General features: G+C 46.9%; 2 protein-coding genes and 1 long non-coding RNA gene across 4 annotated transcripts; 1 reads left to right on the top strand and 2 right to left on the bottom strand.

Moving 5' to 3' along the window:
- The first annotated feature begins 780 nt into the window (after positions 1-780).
- LOC125540095 (uncharacterized vacuolar membrane protein YML018C) lies at positions 781-4,670 on the top strand. The gene is made up of 8 exons (XM_048703682.1): positions 781-1,322; positions 2,069-2,467; positions 2,586-2,803; positions 3,136-3,206; positions 3,292-3,396; positions 3,734-3,851; positions 3,934-4,069; positions 4,315-4,670. Exons 1-8 carry the CDS (start codon positions 1,236-1,238, stop codon positions 4,375-4,377), a joined length of 1,197 nt encoding a protein of 398 aa, XP_048559639.1. The 5' UTR covers positions 781-1,235; the 3' UTR covers positions 4,378-4,670.
- A 2,083-nt stretch (positions 4,671-6,753) lies between these two features.
- On the bottom strand, positions 6,754-8,532 carry LOC125534327. The gene is made up of 2 exons (XR_007294455.1): positions 8,385-8,532; positions 6,754-7,189 (listed from the first exon to the last, which is right to left on the bottom strand). It is a non-coding gene; the product is annotated as an uncharacterized LOC125534327 (long non-coding RNA).
- A 2,479-nt stretch (positions 8,533-11,011) lies between these two features.
- LOC125534328 lies at positions 11,012-13,033 on the bottom strand. Of its 2 annotated transcripts, none has more exons than XM_048697580.1 (3): positions 12,356-13,033; positions 11,566-11,806; positions 11,012-11,438 (listed from the first exon to the last, which is right to left on the bottom strand). In XM_048697580.1, exons 1-3 carry the CDS (start codon positions 12,592-12,594, stop codon positions 11,391-11,393), a joined length of 528 nt encoding a protein of 175 aa, XP_048553537.1. In that variant the 5' UTR covers positions 12,595-13,033; the 3' UTR covers positions 11,012-11,390. The 2 variants fall into 2 exon arrangements, 1 of the variants encoding a protein (XP_048553537.1); XR_007294456.1 differs by having other exon boundaries at positions 11,020-11,438; positions 11,566-11,837; positions 12,356-13,019.
- Positions 13,034-19,744: the final 6,711 nt, after the last annotated feature.

Below are 19,744 nucleotides of genomic sequence, written 5' to 3' on the forward strand. Positions count from 1 at the left end.
TTCACCCTGGTCCACCCAATCGTAGATTCGTAGGCGATGTTCGCCCACGCGGTCAGATTTTCAGTATATAGCTATATGAAAGCAGGGGAGGCGTCGGAGCAGAGGCTGGCAAGGATTGTTCTTCGCACGGAGGACAAGTTCCTTGACTCGCTCCACTAAACCCCACGCACGCAAGTCAGTAAACCTGACGCTGTCATGCCTACCCAAGGCCGACCTTATAAAACACTTCGCCTGCGTATCCACTTCCAGGTATCAAGTGTTTCTTGACTCGCTCCACCAGCTTGCATTGAGTGAAACGCATTGACACTGTTAAGATACTGCTGCTCACGTAACCAACCGAACCGAGCCATCGATCAAATGCTAGTTGACCAACGAACCTGATTCGGCAGCGCTAACGTACTGCCAACGGCCTAACCCACCGTACCTTTTCCAGCACCGCGACCAGGACATCCGGTAGCACGCACGCCACAATTTTTTTTTGCTTTTGCTTTTCAACACGCACGCCACTCATCATCACACTATTCCCCACCGCAATCCCCAACGCGTGACACAGCTTCCACCCCCCTGGATCGGAGCCGGGCCGGCACGGAACACTGCTCCCCTCCCCTCTCCTCGCACCGCACGCGCGCACCGGGTCCCAATCGAATCTCACGACGCACGCCGCCACCCGATCCCGATCCCACCGCGCCAGGAGCATCGCCCGAGCCGAGACCGGCCCCGTCCGCGTCCGCCCGGACAGCAACGCCCGCCCCGTCCGTATCCGGCACCCCCGAGAACCAGAGTCCCGACCGACACCGCCCGCCACCCCGACTCTCCCGCGGCAACGCCTGAAATACCCCGCCCCAGCGCCCGATCCCGCGAGAAAACTCGCCACCCGCGCCCGCGTGCGCTCCCCGTCGCTTGGGCTTGACTCCTAGTCTGCCTCGGATCGAGTAGAAACTTCCGGTGGTAGGTCGCCCCGGCTTTACCCCACCCGCCACCACCCCCGCCCCGCCCCCAAAACTGTTCTCCTCCTCCGCCTCGTGGAAGCCGACTCTCTTTCCGTGGGGAGCGAAGCGGGGCGGGCGATGAGGCCGGGGGCGCCAACGCGGAGCTCACCCACCCAGTCCACCGCAAGCATGTGGCCGGGCAGGTGAACTCCACTCCCCCGCTCTCCCCACGCGCCGCGCGGTTAAATTGCTCGCCTCCTCCACCCCGCAGACCGCAGCAGGAGAGGCCGATCGAGCCGCGGCGGCATGGGTCCCAACCTCAAGTACCGGGCTGGGCTCGTCCTCATCGTCGCCGTCGTGCTCATATGGGTCACCTCCGCCGAGGTCACGCAGGTATGCTCCTGCCAAGCCCAGCTTTTTCCATCTCCTCTTCCTCACATGCTTGCTGCTCCTTTTCTGTACTTTATCATTATTGTTGTTTATTCGAGGCCTCTGGATCTTGGCTGCTCTTGTTTGATAGTTTCCGCAGGCCTTTTGTATCGCATTTATTCTTCATCTGAATTGTTTAGTGTCATTGAGAAGTCTTTACTGCAATAGACAATTGTTCACGGTGGTGGGATGTTATGGCAGCGTGTAGAATACGACCGAGCCTGCGCATCGATATGTTTTTCTTCTAGTATTTTCCGACCTCGATTTGGTAGCTTTTGCCACCGGGTGTCCTGGAGAAATTTGCTGTACAAAGTCGTTGCGTGTGTGGGTAGATGTCTGTACAAATGGAAAAATTGCTGTGAATGCTCCATGGATGTGTGCATCTGTCAGCATTTCAGTCTTTGCCTTGCAAATGCTAGTTTGCTTGAGTTGGTTGCTGACACTTCACATCACCAATATCCGGATGATTGTAGGTGGTTGTGATATTCTTACTCACCTAATGCATCATTGCAAGGAACCTTACTTCAGTTTTGGCAATCAGTACTTACATTTTACTGAAGAGCACTACATGGACACACTCTACTAGTTCATCAGGAGAGCATATGCGTTTCACCCTTACATGAATGTTTGTTTTGTTCCTTTTGATAAATTTGTTGTTATCAATGAAGCAAATTTTAACTTGAGCATCTGAACTGAACCTCTGTGTGCAGGGGATTTTCGCTAACTACAAGCAACCATTCGCAATTACTTACTTGGGGGCCTCCCTTATGGTGATCTACATCCCGTTGGCATTTCTGAAGGATTTTATATACAGATTGCTGAGAAGGAATTCTGGAAGCAGCAAGGCCTCAAAAATCGCGAGCAAATCTTCATTTGGCGGTAGCGCTCCTCTGAAGAATGGTGAATTTCAGAAGATGCTGGAAATGGAACCACAGAAAACCGTGGTGATAAAAATTACTGATGTGGACATTCCTGTACTAGAAGAGACGAAACCACTCATCTGTGGAATTGGTGAATGTGAGGGTGGGGTTTTGAAGGAGCAACAGCTTTCCACCAAGGAGATTGCAATTTATGGGTTGTATCTTTGTCCCATATGGTTTGTCACAGAGGTAAATTTTCCAGTTATCTTGCCTGTTACTTATGATTCATGAAATAGTTTGGTTTCAGTCATACAGACAGTATTTTGATCGATACAGTTACTCATCTTCTCTTATGCTTTGGATGCAGTATTTGTCAAATGCGGCACTTGCAAGAACCAGTGTGGCAAGCACTACTGTACTATCTTCAACTTCGGGACTCTTCACCCTTTTCATTGGTGTGCTACTGGGCCAAGATTCCATAAATGCTGCCAAAGTTATTGCTGTTTTTGTTAGCATGGCTGGTGTGGCAATGACAACTATGGGCCAGACTTGGGCAACAGATGAATCAGAAGTAAGCAATTCAGGGTGAGTGGGTTTACCCTGGCAATTAAGCTTCTCAGCTGTGCATTGGTACCAACTGCCAAGTGGCTGTATACTGTCCATACCTAATTTAGCTTCTCACCTGTGCATTGGTACCAACTACCAAGTGGGCTGTATATTGTCCATAATTAGCTTCTCAGCTGTGCACTTGCTTTCTTTTTAGTAAAGATGGTTAGCTGCAATCAAATTATTTTTCTTAAAAAGGAGAAACTAAAAGCATTTGACATTCCTGTTTCATGGGGTAATTAATGAGGCTGTTTTTGGGGATGAACTCATCACTTTGCCAATTGTCTAATTCTTGAGCTTTACAACCACAGGGCCACACAGAGGACTCTTCTAGGAGACATGTTTGGTCTTATGTCAGCTATGTCATATGGTCTATTCACAGGTTGGTTATTGCACTCTTCTGTTCAGTTTGTAGTCCATTCACTGGTTGGTTGTTGCCTGATCCTGATTGTTTCACATCATTCCAGTGCTTCTCAAAAAGTTTGCTGGAGGAGAAGGATCAGAAAAGGTTGATGTCCAAAAACTGTTTGGTTTTCTCGGACTTTTCAGTCTTTGTCTTCTCTGGTGGCTTGGTAAGATTTTTCATTTTTGCACATTTTATTGTTCTAATAGTGCTCAGTATTCAAATATTCATTGATATAAATAGCATGTACTAAACATAAACTGCTGACATACAAGCCTTATGGCATTGGATGTGAGTCTCATCGGAAGCTACAGGGACTGGCTGTATTCACTCATTCATGACCCAAAATGTTCTGTATGTTGTGCATGCAAGTATTTTATTTGGTATTTTGGTCGAATCGTCAGGAATAGTTTTGTGTCGAGGTCCATATGTACTTTGCATGTATTTATAGTTTGTTCTTCCTGGTCTAAATATACCAATATGCTGAAGTGTTTGTATCTTTTCAGTGTGGCCATTAACTGCACTTGGCATTGAGCCAAAGTTTACAATGCCCCACTCAGCTAAAGTGGATGAAGTGGTGCTGGCAAACGGCCTTATTGGGAGTGTGCTATCAGACTACTTTTGGTACGCATTAAGAGAAGGCTAATGTTTTTTTTTTTACAATATTGCATAACTGCGGTGTTTTGACAACGTAACTTCTGCGCAGGGCTCTTTCCGTGGTTTGGACTAATCCCTTGGTGGCCACGTTAGGCATGTCGCTCACAATTCCACTAGCGATGGTTGCTGACATGGTCATCCACGGCCGACATTATTCAGCAGTCTACATTTTTGGCTCTGTCCAGGTATCTAACTCTTTTGCCCTGCATCTCAGAACTGTTTATTTTAGGTTTTGTTGAAAAGCTATAATTCTAACCACTTCTGATGCACAAATACTGACGAAAACTACTGTTATTATTTCGAAAGTTGAAATAGCTATTGCCTATTGGTATCCCCATGTTCAGTTCTCTGAACCTCTTTGCCTGCTCAAGATCACTCTTACTTGCATTTGCCATCTGTTTTACTCTGTTTACCTGTGCTGCTCTTGCAGGTATTTTCTGGGTTCGTCATCGCCAATCTTGCCGACCGCGTTTCACGTTTCTTAGGTCTATAGTCGTGAAATGTACAAGGTTGAATCGGAGTGTACATCTGGAAGGTTGGGTAGGGTTAGTAACGAAGTGTACATTGGGTGTTTGGGTTAGTTAGTTATAAGGACAGCTCTGTCTTCTCTGTAAATCATAAGGATGGGGGAAATGGCACTGCAGCTCTGTTTCCTTTTTACCTTCGGCCCCCTTTACACGCAGGAATGGATAATTTTGGTGTGGTGGAATTGAAACAGTGAAAGCTTAGCATACGTAAGGAACATTATGAATTTATGATGTCGTGGCAGACCTTTGAAACTGTAAATTCTTAGCTTTTGCTATGCTATGTTAACGCCTGTATAGCGCAAAAAATTTCAGCGCTCTCACAGAAAAAGAAATTAAATAATCTTTGAGCACCATACTTGATGTGTGATGGGACTACACTTCAAGATAAAAAATCGTAATAATGAAAGGTTATGTTTTTTTAGGGGATCAAATGTTATGTGCATGCCTAGTTAACAAACCCTCAGCGCCGGTTAAGGGCAATCTTCCTTTTTTTTTGAGACAAAGGGCAATTTCCCTAAACGGTGCCTGCAGCCGCGTTAGGTGGGCTGGCCCATTTTTCTGTTTCAGTCTGTATGTTTTTTTTTCTTCAGGGTGGGTCCAACCACTGACCTCCTGTATCAAGGCGCAATGCGCTAACCAACGGGCCGCTCAAGCTTGTCTGATATTTTTCAACATTCTCATTATTTTATTACTTCTACTTTTCCTTTCCTTTTTCCGTTTCTCCTTTTCTTTTCCTGGTTTGATGAACATTTTCTGCCAAATTGATGAGCTTTTCTCTAAAAGTTGATGAATTATTTTTCAAATTTCCATGATTTTTTTTAAATTTGATGAACCTTTTTCCTATTCAATGAACTTCTGTAAAAGTCGATGAACTTTTTTCTTCAAATCGATGAACTTTTTTCATTTTTTGATGATCTTTTTTCTAATTTGATTAAAAAAAATTCAAGCTTGGTGAACTTTTGCCAATTTGGATGAACCTTTTCCAAATTGGATGAACTTTTTTCAAATTGATAAACTTTTTCCAAATTGGATGAACTTTTTTCAAATTGATAAACTTTTTCCCAATTCGATGAACTTTTTTTAAATTTGGTGGACTTGTTTCATATTCGATGAACTTTTTATCAAAACTGATGAACTTTTTTTCAAACTCACAAACTTTTTCCCGTTTTGAGTTTTTTTCAAATTCATATATCTTTTTGAGTTTGCGATTTTTTCAAAATATATTATTTTTTTAAATGAACTTCTTTTGAATTCGTGAACCTTTTCGATTTGGTGAACATTTTTGTGAATACGCGAACTTTTTTTGCATGTTTGTGAACTTCATTTGAAATCTATGAACATGTTTTCAAATAATTGAAAAATCTAAGCATTAAAGTGTAATGCCACGTCTACGTTTCTATTCTTAAACAACCCGCGCTGTAAATAGCGACTAGCAATTAGTTGGTCTAGTGGTTAGCATCGCTATAAAGAAGTGCGATGGCGCGAGTTCGAATTCCGGTTTATGGACATATATTTTGTTGTGTTTTTTGGCTTTGCGCTGTCGTGGGCCAGCCCATCCAGAGGTGCTGCGAGCGCCAGTTAGGTTGTGCGGCGCTGAAGGCGCGCAATAGGAGGCCCCTCCCTAGTTGGTGTAGAGGCCAGGACAATAATTTTAAACTAGTAGAATGCCCGTGCGTTGCAACGGGCTGCATTGGCGACTTCTTTTTTTCTTTCTTCCATCCATCAACTAAAAATGTTCCTTGAGGTGATACGTGGATGGACAAATTTAAATCATACGAAAATATCAATGGTTTAAAATATATTTATCAAAAAAATAATTCTACAACACATCCGACATTAAGGTTATGGTATCTGACAGATAGGGAACAAACACAATGATGACTTACCATCAAATCTCATTTATATTTCAGAACATGTTTTTGCTACCAATGTGTGCAAGATCTCTCTCCCAATTCCCCCTTCCCTCGCTCCCTCGCTCTCTCCCCCTCTCTCTCGCGCACTCTCTCCCGATCTCAGGTGTGTTGCCTTCTCAAGAAGGCTCCAATGCTCTAGTAGCGGTCTAATGAGCTGGTCGTCATTATTCGGTGGTGACAACAACGATGAGGAGGAACACCGCAAGATGTTTCTGATGTTCTTAATCTCTCCATGATGTCATCAAGAGGGCTTCAACCAAGAACCATAATTTGATTGACTACCCACAAAAAATAGAACTGTTCTTTACAACTTTCTGAAAAGCTAAATATAATTCAAAAAAAATTATGAAGAGAGGTTAGTAAATAAAAATACAAGTCATGACTAAAATATTAAAGTGAGAAAATTATTATTTTTTAACTCATAACAGATATTGTGGCATACTATCTTTCAATATTCCTTATTTAGTGCCAATGTAAATTCCATACATTAAATGTCTAGATCATCTGAAATGGCCATGAAATTACAAAGTGGGAAGGTGGAACAACATTTACACAAGTATAGCATGCAAAATCAGCAACTTATGTGTATAGTCTACAGCTTCATCAGGGCAAGTAAAAAAAATCAGTCCGGCCTATAAATTGTACATAAAAAACTGCAGTTAAACCAATGGACAATTGGAATGGATGTTGCCTACAATCGCTGTGACAACAGGCTCACCAGCAAGGTTGCACTTGTAGATCATCATTTTCTGTGCAAGGGATATCTTCTCAACTGAAATCTCCATTCCAAAATCACCTCTGGCCATGAAGTAATTGGTTTCCCACAAAGTGTCATCAAAGTTTACAATGCCCTCTTGGTTTCAACCTACCAATTCAAGAAAGAATAACAACATAGCCGACATGGTCACGGGCAAGCACGTATGTTTATAGGCACAGTAGATTTAGTCAACACAGCAGTTGAACGAAGCTAAGTAATCTGAACAATTTTACAAGTACCAAGAAATAAAACTTACCACAGGAGATGCAAGAAATAAAATTAGGCAAAACTTGTTCAACAAATTATGCTAAGGCTTTTGTGAACCAAGTGTATTCATTAAGGAAAGCACATAGAAGAGAACCAATTATGTATTTTTTGACTATATAACACATAATAGACTATAATGTTTTTTTACAAACAGGAGTAGATGTGAAACATGTCCTCGGAGAGACAAAGAGTTCATGGGTTCCAGAATCAAGTGTGTATATTAACAAAAAGTTGGACGTTATAACAGTAAGTTGTCGAGTGTGTATATTAACAAAAAGTTGGACGACATAACAGTAAGGCAACTCAATGAAAGGAAGGAACATCATCTGTGGTTGCCCTGGTACTTAACTGACATGCAAAAACATTTCATCAGTGCAGAGAGTATCAGAAGTTCAGGAAGGAAAGGAAAAAAACATTAACAAAGCTCGATAACATTACTATCATAATAACACAAAACAAGGATATTTGAATCAGATTTGTAATTCAAGCCCAAAAATGTATATACTATAATAATAACGCAACCATCAAGTCTTTAGTTAATTCATAAAGAGCTGATTGTTTTTAAATGTTTCAGTCCGCTGCTTCTGTATAACAGTTAAAGAACATAAAGAACCACTGCCAACAAATTTCAGTTAACTAACCGACGAATGGATACATATCAAAACAACTAAATCTATAAGTAATGTAGACTAACAAATACGCATGACCATGAGTGCTTCACTGATTGCAGAAAATCAATACCTAGATAAGGTTAAGGATTCAGGCCAAAAATGCATACTACACTGATAACACACTACCAAAAAAATCAGCAAGGTTCAGAATTCAGGCCCAAAAAAGGTATACTATACTAATAATAAGTAACCAGGAATTCTCGATTTGCTTCACAATTCAGGCCCAAAATACATATTGTACCAATAACACACAACCATCAAGTCTCAGTTCATTTACTTAAGAATTGATTATATTTCAATGATTCCATCTCCTGCTATTCTTTAGCAGTTAAAACCAGGCTTCACCATGAAAATAGAAAAGATACCTAGTTCAGTCGCTCGTAGCTTTGGAGCATGCTTAATCAGTTTGTTCTTCATGAACCACATATCAGCGCACACATACAGACACACACGCGATGTGCTCAGCACCTCATGCTGCTAATCACTATGTCGTATGGACACACATGTATCATTGCCACTTAATGGTTTACCCTGAAAGAAGTAGGAACAACACTAATCAGAGATGATCAGGTTCAGTAGAATGGACGGATAGGCAGAAAAAAATCACCGTGCAGCCAAAAGTATACATCTTCCAGCTTCCAATTTTGGAAAAGCTTAAAAATAGATATAATGTCATTTTTGTTCCGAAAGTATACATTAATGCGGTTGAAAAACAGGTCCTCTCTCTGTTTAAACAAATAGATATAGATTCATTTTCCATTCCAAAAGTATACGTTAACATGGTTGAAAAACAGATCACATCACCCCAGCTGTTAAAAGTCAATTAATCTTTTTAGTAAACAAAAATTATACTCCGTATTTCAGAATTTGGAGACGAGGCTAACTTTCCGTCTACTAAACCGACCAAGAAGAAATTCAACTCAGCCATGAGAGCTTTAAAAAAAAGGATTTTAGTGTGATCTTACCGAAAAAGGCTTTCGGCCCGCTTTATATATAAAGCATCAATCAACAAGCACCTAGTACAAACACACGCCCGCCACCGCAACACACGCACACCCAGGGCAGGATACATAGGTGCTGAGCGCAGCAACACCACCCCTAGCACTACCCACACAGAGATGAAGCTACATATGACGAACCATGTGCTCCAAGGCGGCGCCTTCAGGAAGGGAACGACACCGGATCACCGCCACCGCCCGATCCAAAGATCAGAGTTTCCCCCGGAACCGCATGACAAGCAATGAGAGCCGCGACGACGCCTTCAAGAAGGGAACGATCTTCGCCGCCGCCGGTCCGTTCGAAGATAGAACAGGTTTTCACCTCGGCCAACACTCATCGCCACCGAACGCCACACCCCGGACACCACGCCGCCCACACGGCCATGGTGACCGGGCAGCACCAAGGCACGGGCTCTGCCCACAAGCACCGCGCTACCACCACCAGGGCCGCCACCCTAGCATCCAAGACCTCGACACCACCTCACCCGAGACACGTCGCACCCCAAAGGAACGACACCGGATCGCCGCAACCGCTCGATCCAAAGGTCACTCCTGCTGCACCGTGCGCGAGACGAGCTCCGTCTAGCCGCGTCGGGCGCGGGACGAGCTCGATCCTGCAGCACCGGGACGCGAGACGAGCGGGGAGAGGGGAAGTCCCGGCGGCGCGCAGGTGGAGTCGCCCCTCGAGTCGCCAGAGGAGGGCGACGCGGGGGTGTTTTTTCACTCTAGTGTGATCTTTGGTATTTCAGCTTCAACCGAAGCTAGCCACCATTCACAGTTAGACAATGTAAATCCAAATTTTAGATGGTTTTTCGTTTAAACTGAAGATATAACAGCCTATGCACTGCCACAATCGATGAACACAAAAATAATGTTCAATTAATTACTTAACGGCAGATAATCAGTGTACCACTACATGGTACCATAATAATTAATTAATTTGCAGCAATTCTAGACATCATTAACTCTTAGACACTGTAAAAGCAAATTGCAGATATATTTTTAGTTTAACCCGAGGCTACAACCTTATACGCACTACCACATTCGATGAACGCCACAACAATGTTCAGCACTACCACATGTAATCTGAATCTATAGTGGATTCAACCACCCTGAACGAATGATATTATATATCAAGGGCATGAGTAATGCAGGTTTATATTTGTAACCAAATAAAGTAAAGAGTACATATTAACCAATGGAATTAACTGAAGCAATTAAATAAATTTGAGACGGTGACTACAAAGCATGAATACAATGAGAAACTACACAAATTCAATCTAACCATGTGTTAGTAGATTAGATGCTGCAAAAGGTTGTACAACCTTATGGGACACAAGCAGCCAAGTTAAACTAACTGAGGGATGAACTTACTCAATGAATCAACCACTTTGTTCTTGCCCCTGGCCTTATCAAACTTATACACAAGCAAATCTTGCATAGTTGGAGAAAATGAATATTCAAGATCGAGAAGAACATCTAGAAGCTCTCGTGCATCAATCTCATTAAGTTAGTTGATTGGTTCCCTTACAAAGAAGCAAGGGAACTTGTAGTTGTACTGTTGTAGCATCTCCCCCTTCAATCCTGAAACTTGTAAAACAAAGAGCTGAACTATTTTGCCCCTTGAAGGATCAAATATAATGTATTTGAAGTTAGTAGGTTAAATAAAAAAGTTTATAGAAAATAAGATCAATCTATTTATTAAACAAAGCAAGCTACAAATGCAAACAGTGTGGCAGACTTAGATCACTTCATGTACCAAATATTAACTGAAATTTTATGGCATAAACCACAAACTTCCTGTATTGTAATGGATCACACACCAAAGAACTTACATTGTAATTAATTTTATCCTGCAAAATATTGTGAGCAATCTTAATTTCATCACAACACAAACTGCATCTAGTTTTGCTGAAGGATAGTTACAAAAAGTATGGAAAAGCTTCCAAGCTAACGTTCCGTCAAAATAACCTTCAGTAAAGTGTATGTATGGAAGTATCTAAATAGTCCACCAAAATCAAAATGCTCCAGAAAATGGATCCTACAGCTAATCTAGTGCGAAGACCATTGAGGTGTTGTTAGTTTTCCTAAATCACGAGAACCATCTTGATAAGGAAATGACACCTGTTTGGAAGATAATTATATCATAGTAGAGGTACTCGAACCCTGGGTGTTCATTTTGTTCCAGCCCTACTCAGATTTGTGCTAGTTCTAAAATAGTTAACAGAGATGCACAATGACAATGGGCACTAACCTGGGCCAGTGACCTAAGAATTTGGAGCGAAGATTACTAATTTTTAGCACAACACACCCTCTGTTGGCGGTTAAAATACCTCATGTCTGGGCTCGTAGTTGAACTTCTTACTGTAATTCTTACTGTGCATCTTCCTTTTGAACATTTGTTCCAATGAACCTGCAAACCTGCATCCAAAACAATCGATCTCACGACTGGCCATAATAATAAAAACAATCCACATGACCTTGCAAGCAAGAATATAGATGTAATTGATCAAAAATGAGGGAGATGGAATTTGTGTAAGTTCTGCACCTGTTCTAAGATCTCAGGTTGTAGTCGGCGGTGTAGGGGAGCAGTGATGTCGTGGCCGCACCATGGGGCTAGTCCTTGGTGTATGGGAGTTGTGCCATCAAGGCCGCACTGTTGGGGTAGTCCTTGATGTAGGGGAGCAGCTTCATCAGGGTCGCACTTGCCATCAGAGGGAGATGGAGCATCAGTGTGGTGATGGAGTAATGCATTTCTTTTATCTGGTTGCTGCATTTCACCAATGTACCTTTGAAAAGATTGAACAGATTATCTTCCACCTAAAAGTAACATGGCCATCTTCATGAGACTGTCTACGCACATGGATGCAAATAGAAGATAATTGATGTCTTTGTACCAGAAAGATGTAAATTGAATATTCGATGTGTGACTGATTGCTACATTTTTCAGTTGATGAGATACAATATTCAGTTAAGATACACTCCATCCGACCCAAAATAACTTATTTTGGGTTGGAGGGAGTATATCATAACTACATTCCTATCATGCACTGAAGCTTCAAATTGTATTTACTTGAGACATCCAAGATAGAAAAAATATAAGAGGAAAAATAAATAAAGGTTCATGCATGAACAAAACCTCCAGTGCTTTCACCCAGGAAAAAAGCAAACGCACGGGGTTTTTACTGGAAACTAAAGTTTATCGACAAGAGAGGAAATTCTATAGCAGAGGAAAGGAGAAGGCATTGGAATCACAGATAATATGTGCTAATCCAACCAATACGATCAGTTGAAACTAATAAAAAAAGAGTAAAGGAGTAGGCATTTGCATCACAAACCTTCTCTGATGCAGAAGTTGCAGCGCTAGGGCCGGCTGCACATCTGAAGCCCATCTCACCGTAGCACCTACGCCTCCTGTGCACCTCCTCCTTCCTGCTCGCGCCGCCGGGGAGGGTGCCACACGCGTGCCGCCGTTTTCGTGTGACCCCGCCGCCAGCCAGCCTCCGGCGAGCGCCACCGCGTCGGTGAGTCCCTCCCCGTTCCTTCCTTCCTCCTCCCATCTCCTCATCTCTCCCATCTGTCCTATGATTCCTCGTCGCGCCGTTGATGCAGGACGCGGCCGCCGCCGGATCTTCAACGCGCACGGGAGCCACAAACCGCCCCCTGTCCAAATCAAGCTCCAGTCCCGCTCCCCCCTCCCCCGGGTATAGCACGGCGGCTGAATCCAAGGCACGGCGGCTGAATCGAGCTCCAGTCCCGCTCCCCCTCCCTCGGGCTCCTAATTGAGGTTAGGGTTGCGCGCTCGGCCGGCACGCCGGCTGAATCCAACATGGGCCTGCGGCGATGGAGAGGAGGGCGTTGGTGATGGCCATGGCTGGATCCGGCGACCGCAGCCTCCTCCAAGGTCGAGCTAGTGGGGGCTCGGGGCACAGGCGACTGGCGAGCGAGAGGGGTGGGAGCTTAAGAGCTGAGGAGAAGGCGACGATGCGAGCGGCGGTGGCGGACAGAAACCCTATTTGGTGTGGGTCGAGAGGTGGATGAGGGCCGGTTTTTTGGGTGCGTACGTGGGTTGGGGTGGGAGTTGGGACGGAAAAAACCCGGGAGGTGGGAGTTGTCCCTGGTTAACCTACGAAATTACAGGACAAAAATAAACCAGCGAAGGTGGGACGAAAATTGACCGGCGAAGACTACCAACTGCTCCATTAGAAATAGAGATGAGGCTATCATGTCGCTTCCTTGTGGCCCACTCGGGCGGACCATGTAACCTAGCGCCGCCACCAAAAGAAACTCCAATCCTCTTGCCGCCGTCGGAGGAAGTTGTAGGGCGGAGCCGTTGACGTTGGCGGCTGTCGGTGTCAAAACCGGCGGATCTCGGGTAGGGGGTCCCGAACTGTGCGTCTAGACCGGATGGTAACAGGAGGCAGGGAACACGATGTTTTACCCAGGTTCGGGCCCTCTTGATGGAGGTAAAACCCTACGTCCTGCTTGATTAATATTGATGATATGGGTAGTACAAGAGTAGATCTACCACGAGATCAAGGAGGCTAAACCCTAGAAGCTAGCCTATGGTATGATTGTTGTGTATGGAGTTGATTGCCTACGGACTACAACCCTCCGGTTTATATAGACACCGGATAGGGTTAGGGTTACACAGAGTCGGTTACAATGGTAGGAGATCTTGAATATCCGCATCGCCAAGCTTGCCTTCCACGTCAAGGAAAGTCTCATCCGGACACGGGACGAAGTCTTCAATCTTGTATCTTCATAGTCCAGGAGTCCGCCTGAAGGTATAGTCCGGCTACCCGAACACCCCCTAATCCAGGACTCCCTCAGTAGCCCCTGAATCAGACTTCAATGACGACGAGTCCGGCGCGCAAATTGTCTTCGGCATTGCAAGGCGGGTTCCTCCTCCAAGTCCTTCATAGAAGATTGTAAACACCAAGAGTAGTGTCCGGCTCTGCAAAATAAGCTTCCACATATTGCCATAGAGAGAATAATATTAACACAAATCAAATCTGCTAACGTATTCCGCAGTGCGTCATCACACTACAGCCAAGCCCTTATTCGAATCGTTTTCACTTCTCCACCTCAGCGTGTTTTGCGAGGCGGTTTCCTTGGCACGTCTTGTCAAAGCAGAGATCGTGTCCCCTTTGTTTACGGGATTCTCGTTAATACGGACGTGGGTAACCCAACCGCGCCACTTATCATGGCGCTTGGGAGGCAAGCGAGTTTTACTAGGCTGGTGGGGACGCATAGTCGCATCCGCCCATATAAGGGGATAAGGATCCACCTTTTTACCTACGCCTTCTTCCTCCTTTACCTATCCATCTTCTGCGCACCCGAGCTCTAGCGCCCAAGTCCGCGCTTCCTACCTCAACCCTCTCCAACAATGTCCGGAGCGGGAGGCAAGTGGATGGTCTCCTCCGTCACGGAGGGCCATGTCAAAAGGTTAAGGAAGGCCGGATACTTGTCCAAAGACATCGCGCACCAGCTTCCCGAAGAGGGGCAGCTTCTCCCCACCCCAAGGCCCCATGAGAGGGTAGTATTTCTCCCCCATTTCCTTCGCGGACTGGGTTTTTCACTCCACCCATTTGTCCAGGGACTCATGTTCTACTACGGCCTGGATTTCCACGATCTGGCTCCGAACTTCATCCTCAACATCTCGGCGTTTATCGTCGTGTGAGAGGCTTTTTTCCGCGTCCGCCCTCATTTCGGCCTCTGGCTCAAGACCTTCAACGTCAAGCCCAAGGTGGTGCGTGGCAGCCAGGCGGAGTGCGGAGGTGCCATGGCGGGCAAAATTGCCAACGTCCTATGGCTCGAGGGCTCCTTTGTGGAGACCTTGAAGGGGTGGCAGTCAGGGTGGTTTTACATCACCGAGCCACGCGATCCGAAGTGGATCGCAGCCCCTGAATTCCGATCCGGACCCCCTACGCGGCTCACGTCCTGGAAGGAGACGAGCTTGTCATGGGGCGACGAAGAAGAGTTGACCGGACTGCAAAAATGCATCCAGTCCCTGGTGAACAAGCAGCTCAAGCTTGTCAACGTAATCCAGGTCATGCTCGTCTGCCGGATCCTTCCGTGTCAAGAACGGGACTTCAATTTGTGGGAGTTCAACCCGGCGCAGCACCGAACTCTGAGCAGGCTCTTCGACACGACGTACGAAGATGTCTGGAGGGGGCTAACCAAAGGCGCCAAGGCTCCCACATCCGCCTCCGAAGACCGCGGATTCAGCTCGCAGCGTCACGCTAGCGAGGTATGACATCTACACCTTTTACAGGATGTTTAAACTTTTTTCATAGTTTGACTCTATGCGGGATCTAAAACTCCCTTACCTTTGACAGGCTTGGCGGGAGAAGTCCGGACAGATTAACTGCCCGGCTCCCTTGCCCGAAGACCCGGCCCCTGCTCTCCTAGAGAAGCTGCTGGTTCCGGCACCTTATGTGGTGCCGGAGAAGAAGGCCAAGAAGAAGAAGGCCACGGGGACTCGAAAGAGTTCCCGACATATGGTGGTGTCGGACTCGTCGTCCGATGAGTCCGAGACGCACTCCTCCCGTGAAGACGAGGAGGAGGAAGAAGAAACCTCTCCCCCTCCAGCGGGGGGAGAAGAGAAGAGGAAGGCCGCCCCAGTAGGGGAGGCAGAGGGGTCCAAGAAGAGGAAAACCCCTCGGCCGGACTACGTCCCCGACGCCGACGAGGACGAAGAGGAGTGGCCGGACAGGGCCAAGCGTCCGGCGAGATCGTAAGTGTTCGGATACCAGAGTAACTCGTGATATTCCTTTTGTTGCACAGCTTTCCCTAATGTCGGATATAATCATGCAGTCCGCCCAAGGACGGGCTCGACGAGTCGTCGAGCGGCTCCCTGGATTCATCTGACGTGAATTCAGTTCCGCCTACTGCTTCCCCCTGTGCTGCGGATGACGCCGAAGTGGCGTCACGACAAGCTCCGGGGCGAGAGGAGGTGGTCCAGGAGGAGCCGCGAGGCGACCTCCCGGACTCCAGGAGTGAAGGGGACAAGACCCCCCTGGGCTCCAAGTCCGGCTTTAAGCCGGACACTGCGCCGGAATCATCAACGGTTCCGGACCACGGTAGGCTAACTCCTGCCAAGAGGAGCAAGCCTACTGAGCCGGCGTCCTCCGTCCAGCCGGAGGCGCCGGACAATCTGCTGGAGGAGCTTAAGGGCGCCTCCATCGACGAGGAGCACCGTGCCGTCATGAGTACGGTGATCCAGAAGGTTCGATCCGCCAAAAGCGGACTGACTGAAGCTTGTGCTAGCCTTCTAACAGGCTTCGAGGTAAGTAAAAATATGTAAAAATATTACCGTATAGACAGTAGCCCCTGATGCTCTGTTTGGCGTTCGGAAAGAAAAGCCGAATAGAGGATCTATTAAATATCGCAGGAGTCTAACTAAAAAGGAGTCAATATACGTATGCAGGCTTCGCTGCTGGCCACCGCCGCACTGACTGCGGAGGTGGGTGCCCTGAAGCAGGGCCTCGAGCGGACCGAGCAAGAGCTCGGCCTTGCCAAACGGCAGCTCGAGGAGAAAGAAGGTAAGAGATACCTTATAGAAAAAATGCCTATAGGGAGGCGTAATTGCAAAAAATGACAGGAGTATACTGCTTATTGTAGGGGCCACAACTGAGGTGGTGACCCTCAAGCAGGCGTTGTCCGAGGCCGAGAAGAAAGCGGCCACGGAGCGCGCCGAGCGGGAGAAATTTGAGGCGCAGGTCGGCGAGGTGCGGCAAGAGCTTCAGGTTCTTATGAAAAAACATGAGAGTTTGGAGCTCGACTCGAAGACGCAAGCGTCCGAGCTTGCCGCGGCCCTTAAAACTGCCAAATCTGCCAAGGCCGAAGCCATAGAGGGCCCTTCAGGAATTGGATGCGGTGAAAAAGATAGCGGCGGGTAAGGCATTCTATATGCAAAGCAGACATATAAAAGTAAACTACTTGTTACTTACCCGAATCCGGAGCTCTCCAGGGGCATTCGCAGATCTTCCCGCAGCGTATCCGATGCCGCCGCATTCTACCGAGCCGAGGAAGGCAGCTCGATGGAGAAGGTGTGCTGGTCTCAGTACGCTGAGGCCGGACACCCTGTGCCCTTGAGCGACCAGCTGAAGCAGCTGGTCGAGCTCCACAAGGCGGCCGAACAGGCCCTGAAGGGCTTCATAGTTTGGCTGTGGCCTAGAGAGGCCCTGCCTGGGAGCTACTTCGGACTGGTGCGGCGGCTGGTGGAGGCTTGTCCAAGGCTCGAGGTCATCAAGCGCTTCGTCTGCATCGAAGGTGCCCGTAGGGCCCTTGCCTGTGCAAAGGTGCATTGGGGTAAGCTGGACGGTGAGAAGCTTGTGAAGGACGGGCCGCCGCCGGGGAAGGAGCATCGCAAGCCCGAGAACTATTATAAGGATGTTCTTGCTGGTGCCCGCCTTGTGGCGGATGAATGTACCAAGGATGTAATTTTTGAATGAACTCGCTCGTGTTATCCTGTGCGCTGAAAACTTGTTCATATGCGCTAAGCAATGCTTGAATTTAAAATATTACTTTCTGAGAGATGGCCAGTCGTCGGCTTCTGCCCCCATGCCACTAGTGCTGGGGTGTTCGGGATAAACCTGAGCGCTCTTTTTCCCATGATTGGGTCCGTCGAGGGAGGCGGTTAGCACAACGAACCAGGCAATCGGACTATAATGCTTGAACACTCTCACTTAGCCATAGAACTCTATAATTTTAAATTTCGGCGAAGCCCCTAGTTCGGAAGACCGAGTTCGGGGCGCTATCCACGCCTTGGCCGGACAAAGCCAGCTCCTCGCTCGAAGCGGCATAAGCCTTTAGGGACTCGAAAAACCTCTCGAACAGCGACCGGTCTCTCGCCACATCATGACAGTCAGTTTTAGCTTTCTCCACTGAGGTGCTTAACCCAGCTGAATCGGGGCACAATCGCAGTGGTTCTCCTAGTGCTACCTTAGCCGATAGAGCGGAACGTAAGGCACCAAAACATAGGAGCCGGGCAAACCCAACTATTGACCCAAATCATGATTCGGAGCCGATGCATATAGTGCTATAAGTTCGGGGTGCCGCACTTGTGAAAGTGTACGGACTTCTCACACCATTATGAGGGGTACTGAAGCCCCTGGCGTGTTTGCCGCACCATGGTGTACGGGTGCAATCATGTCACTTAATAAACATAAATGTGAAAAGAAGATAATGCAAAAATAGACAAGAAGCTAAGCATTGTTTATAGAGAGGCTATTTATCAAAGCCGAGTGATACAAATAGTGCGGTAAGCAAAAGATATTGGACTATTCAGTATGTCCTGACCAGGGGCAGGCCGCGGAATTGTATTTAAAACAGGTATACCATAATGCGGCATGGCTTATCTTCCTCCCTGGATATTGCATCGTTTGTGCGGCAGTCAAATTGCCGAACAGGTCGTCCGAAGTATGGAGTCCTGAAAGTAAGAAAAAATTAAAAAAAGAATCCGGTAGCCCCTAGTACGTTTTAAGCCGTATTTTGGGGGTGTCGTTATTGTGCCCCTTCCCCTGTGCCCATGGTATTTCAAGAGCGTAGTTATGTACGCGAGGTACTGGTTTTGCTATGTCGCGAAAGCTGGGGTTGGGCCGCATTGCTACGCTTGCTCAGAGTGTGCCAGGCGGTCCTGCTGTGTGTTACTCTGGGCGCGCTTGGCAGTGTCTGGCTTTTTAATGGCCGGACTGGAGAATTGCCTGAGAAGGCTACTTTGTACCTCCGCTGCGAGAGCCGCCGTATGCTCCTCCGTACGGAGGGAGCGTTCGGTGTTTCCGTTGACCGTTATTACTCCTCGAGGGCCTGGCATCTTGAGCTTGAGATATGCGTAGTGCGGCACCGCATTGAATTTTGCGAATGTGGTTCGTCCGAGCAGGGCGTGATAGCCACTGCGAAACGGGACTATATCGAAGATTAACTCTTCGCTTCGGAAATTGTCCGGGGATCCGAAGACCACGTCAAGTGTTACTGAGGCTGTACAGTTGGCTTCTACACCTGGTATAACGCCTTTAAAGGTCGTTCTTGTGGGCTTAATCCTTGAGGGATCTATGCCCATTTTCCGCACTGTATCCTAATAAAGCAGGTTCAGGCTACTGCTGCCGTCCATGAGGACTCTTGTGAGATGAAATCCGTCGATGATTGGGTCGAGAACCAATGCGGAGAAGCCGCCATGACGGATGCTAGTGGGATGGTCCCTTCGATCAAAAGTGATCGGGAAGGAGAACCATGGGTTGAACTTTGGGGCGACTGGCTCCATCGCGTATACGTCCCGTAGCGCACGCTTCCGCTCCCGCTTGGGAATGTGGGTTGCGTATATCATGTTCACCGTCTGCACTTGTAGGGGAAAGCCCTTCTGTTCATTGTTGTTCGGCGGCTTGGGCTCCTCGTCGTCGCTGTGCAGCCCCTTATTTCTGTTTTCGGTCCTTAACTTGCCTGCCTGCTTGAACACCCAACAATCCCTGTTAGTGTGATTGGCTGGCCTTTCGGGGATGCCATGTATCTGGCACAAGCGATCGAGTATTCGGTCCAAACTGGACGGGCCCTGAGTATTCTTTTTGAATGGCTTTTTCCGCTGACCGGATTTATAGCCTTTGAATCCGGCATTGACTGCCGTGTCTTCATTGCTGTCGCTGCTAACGCGGCGTTTTTGCTTATTCCGACGTGTCCTGCCACTTTTATCCTTGGTATCCGAATTACCAGGGTTCTTTGATAAGTTG

Source organism: Triticum urartu, chromosome 2, assembly GCF_003073215.2.
Source record: "Triticum urartu cultivar G1812 chromosome 2, Tu2.1, whole genome shotgun sequence".
Lineage (NCBI taxonomy): Eukaryota > Viridiplantae > Streptophyta > Magnoliopsida > Poales > Poaceae > Triticum > Triticum urartu.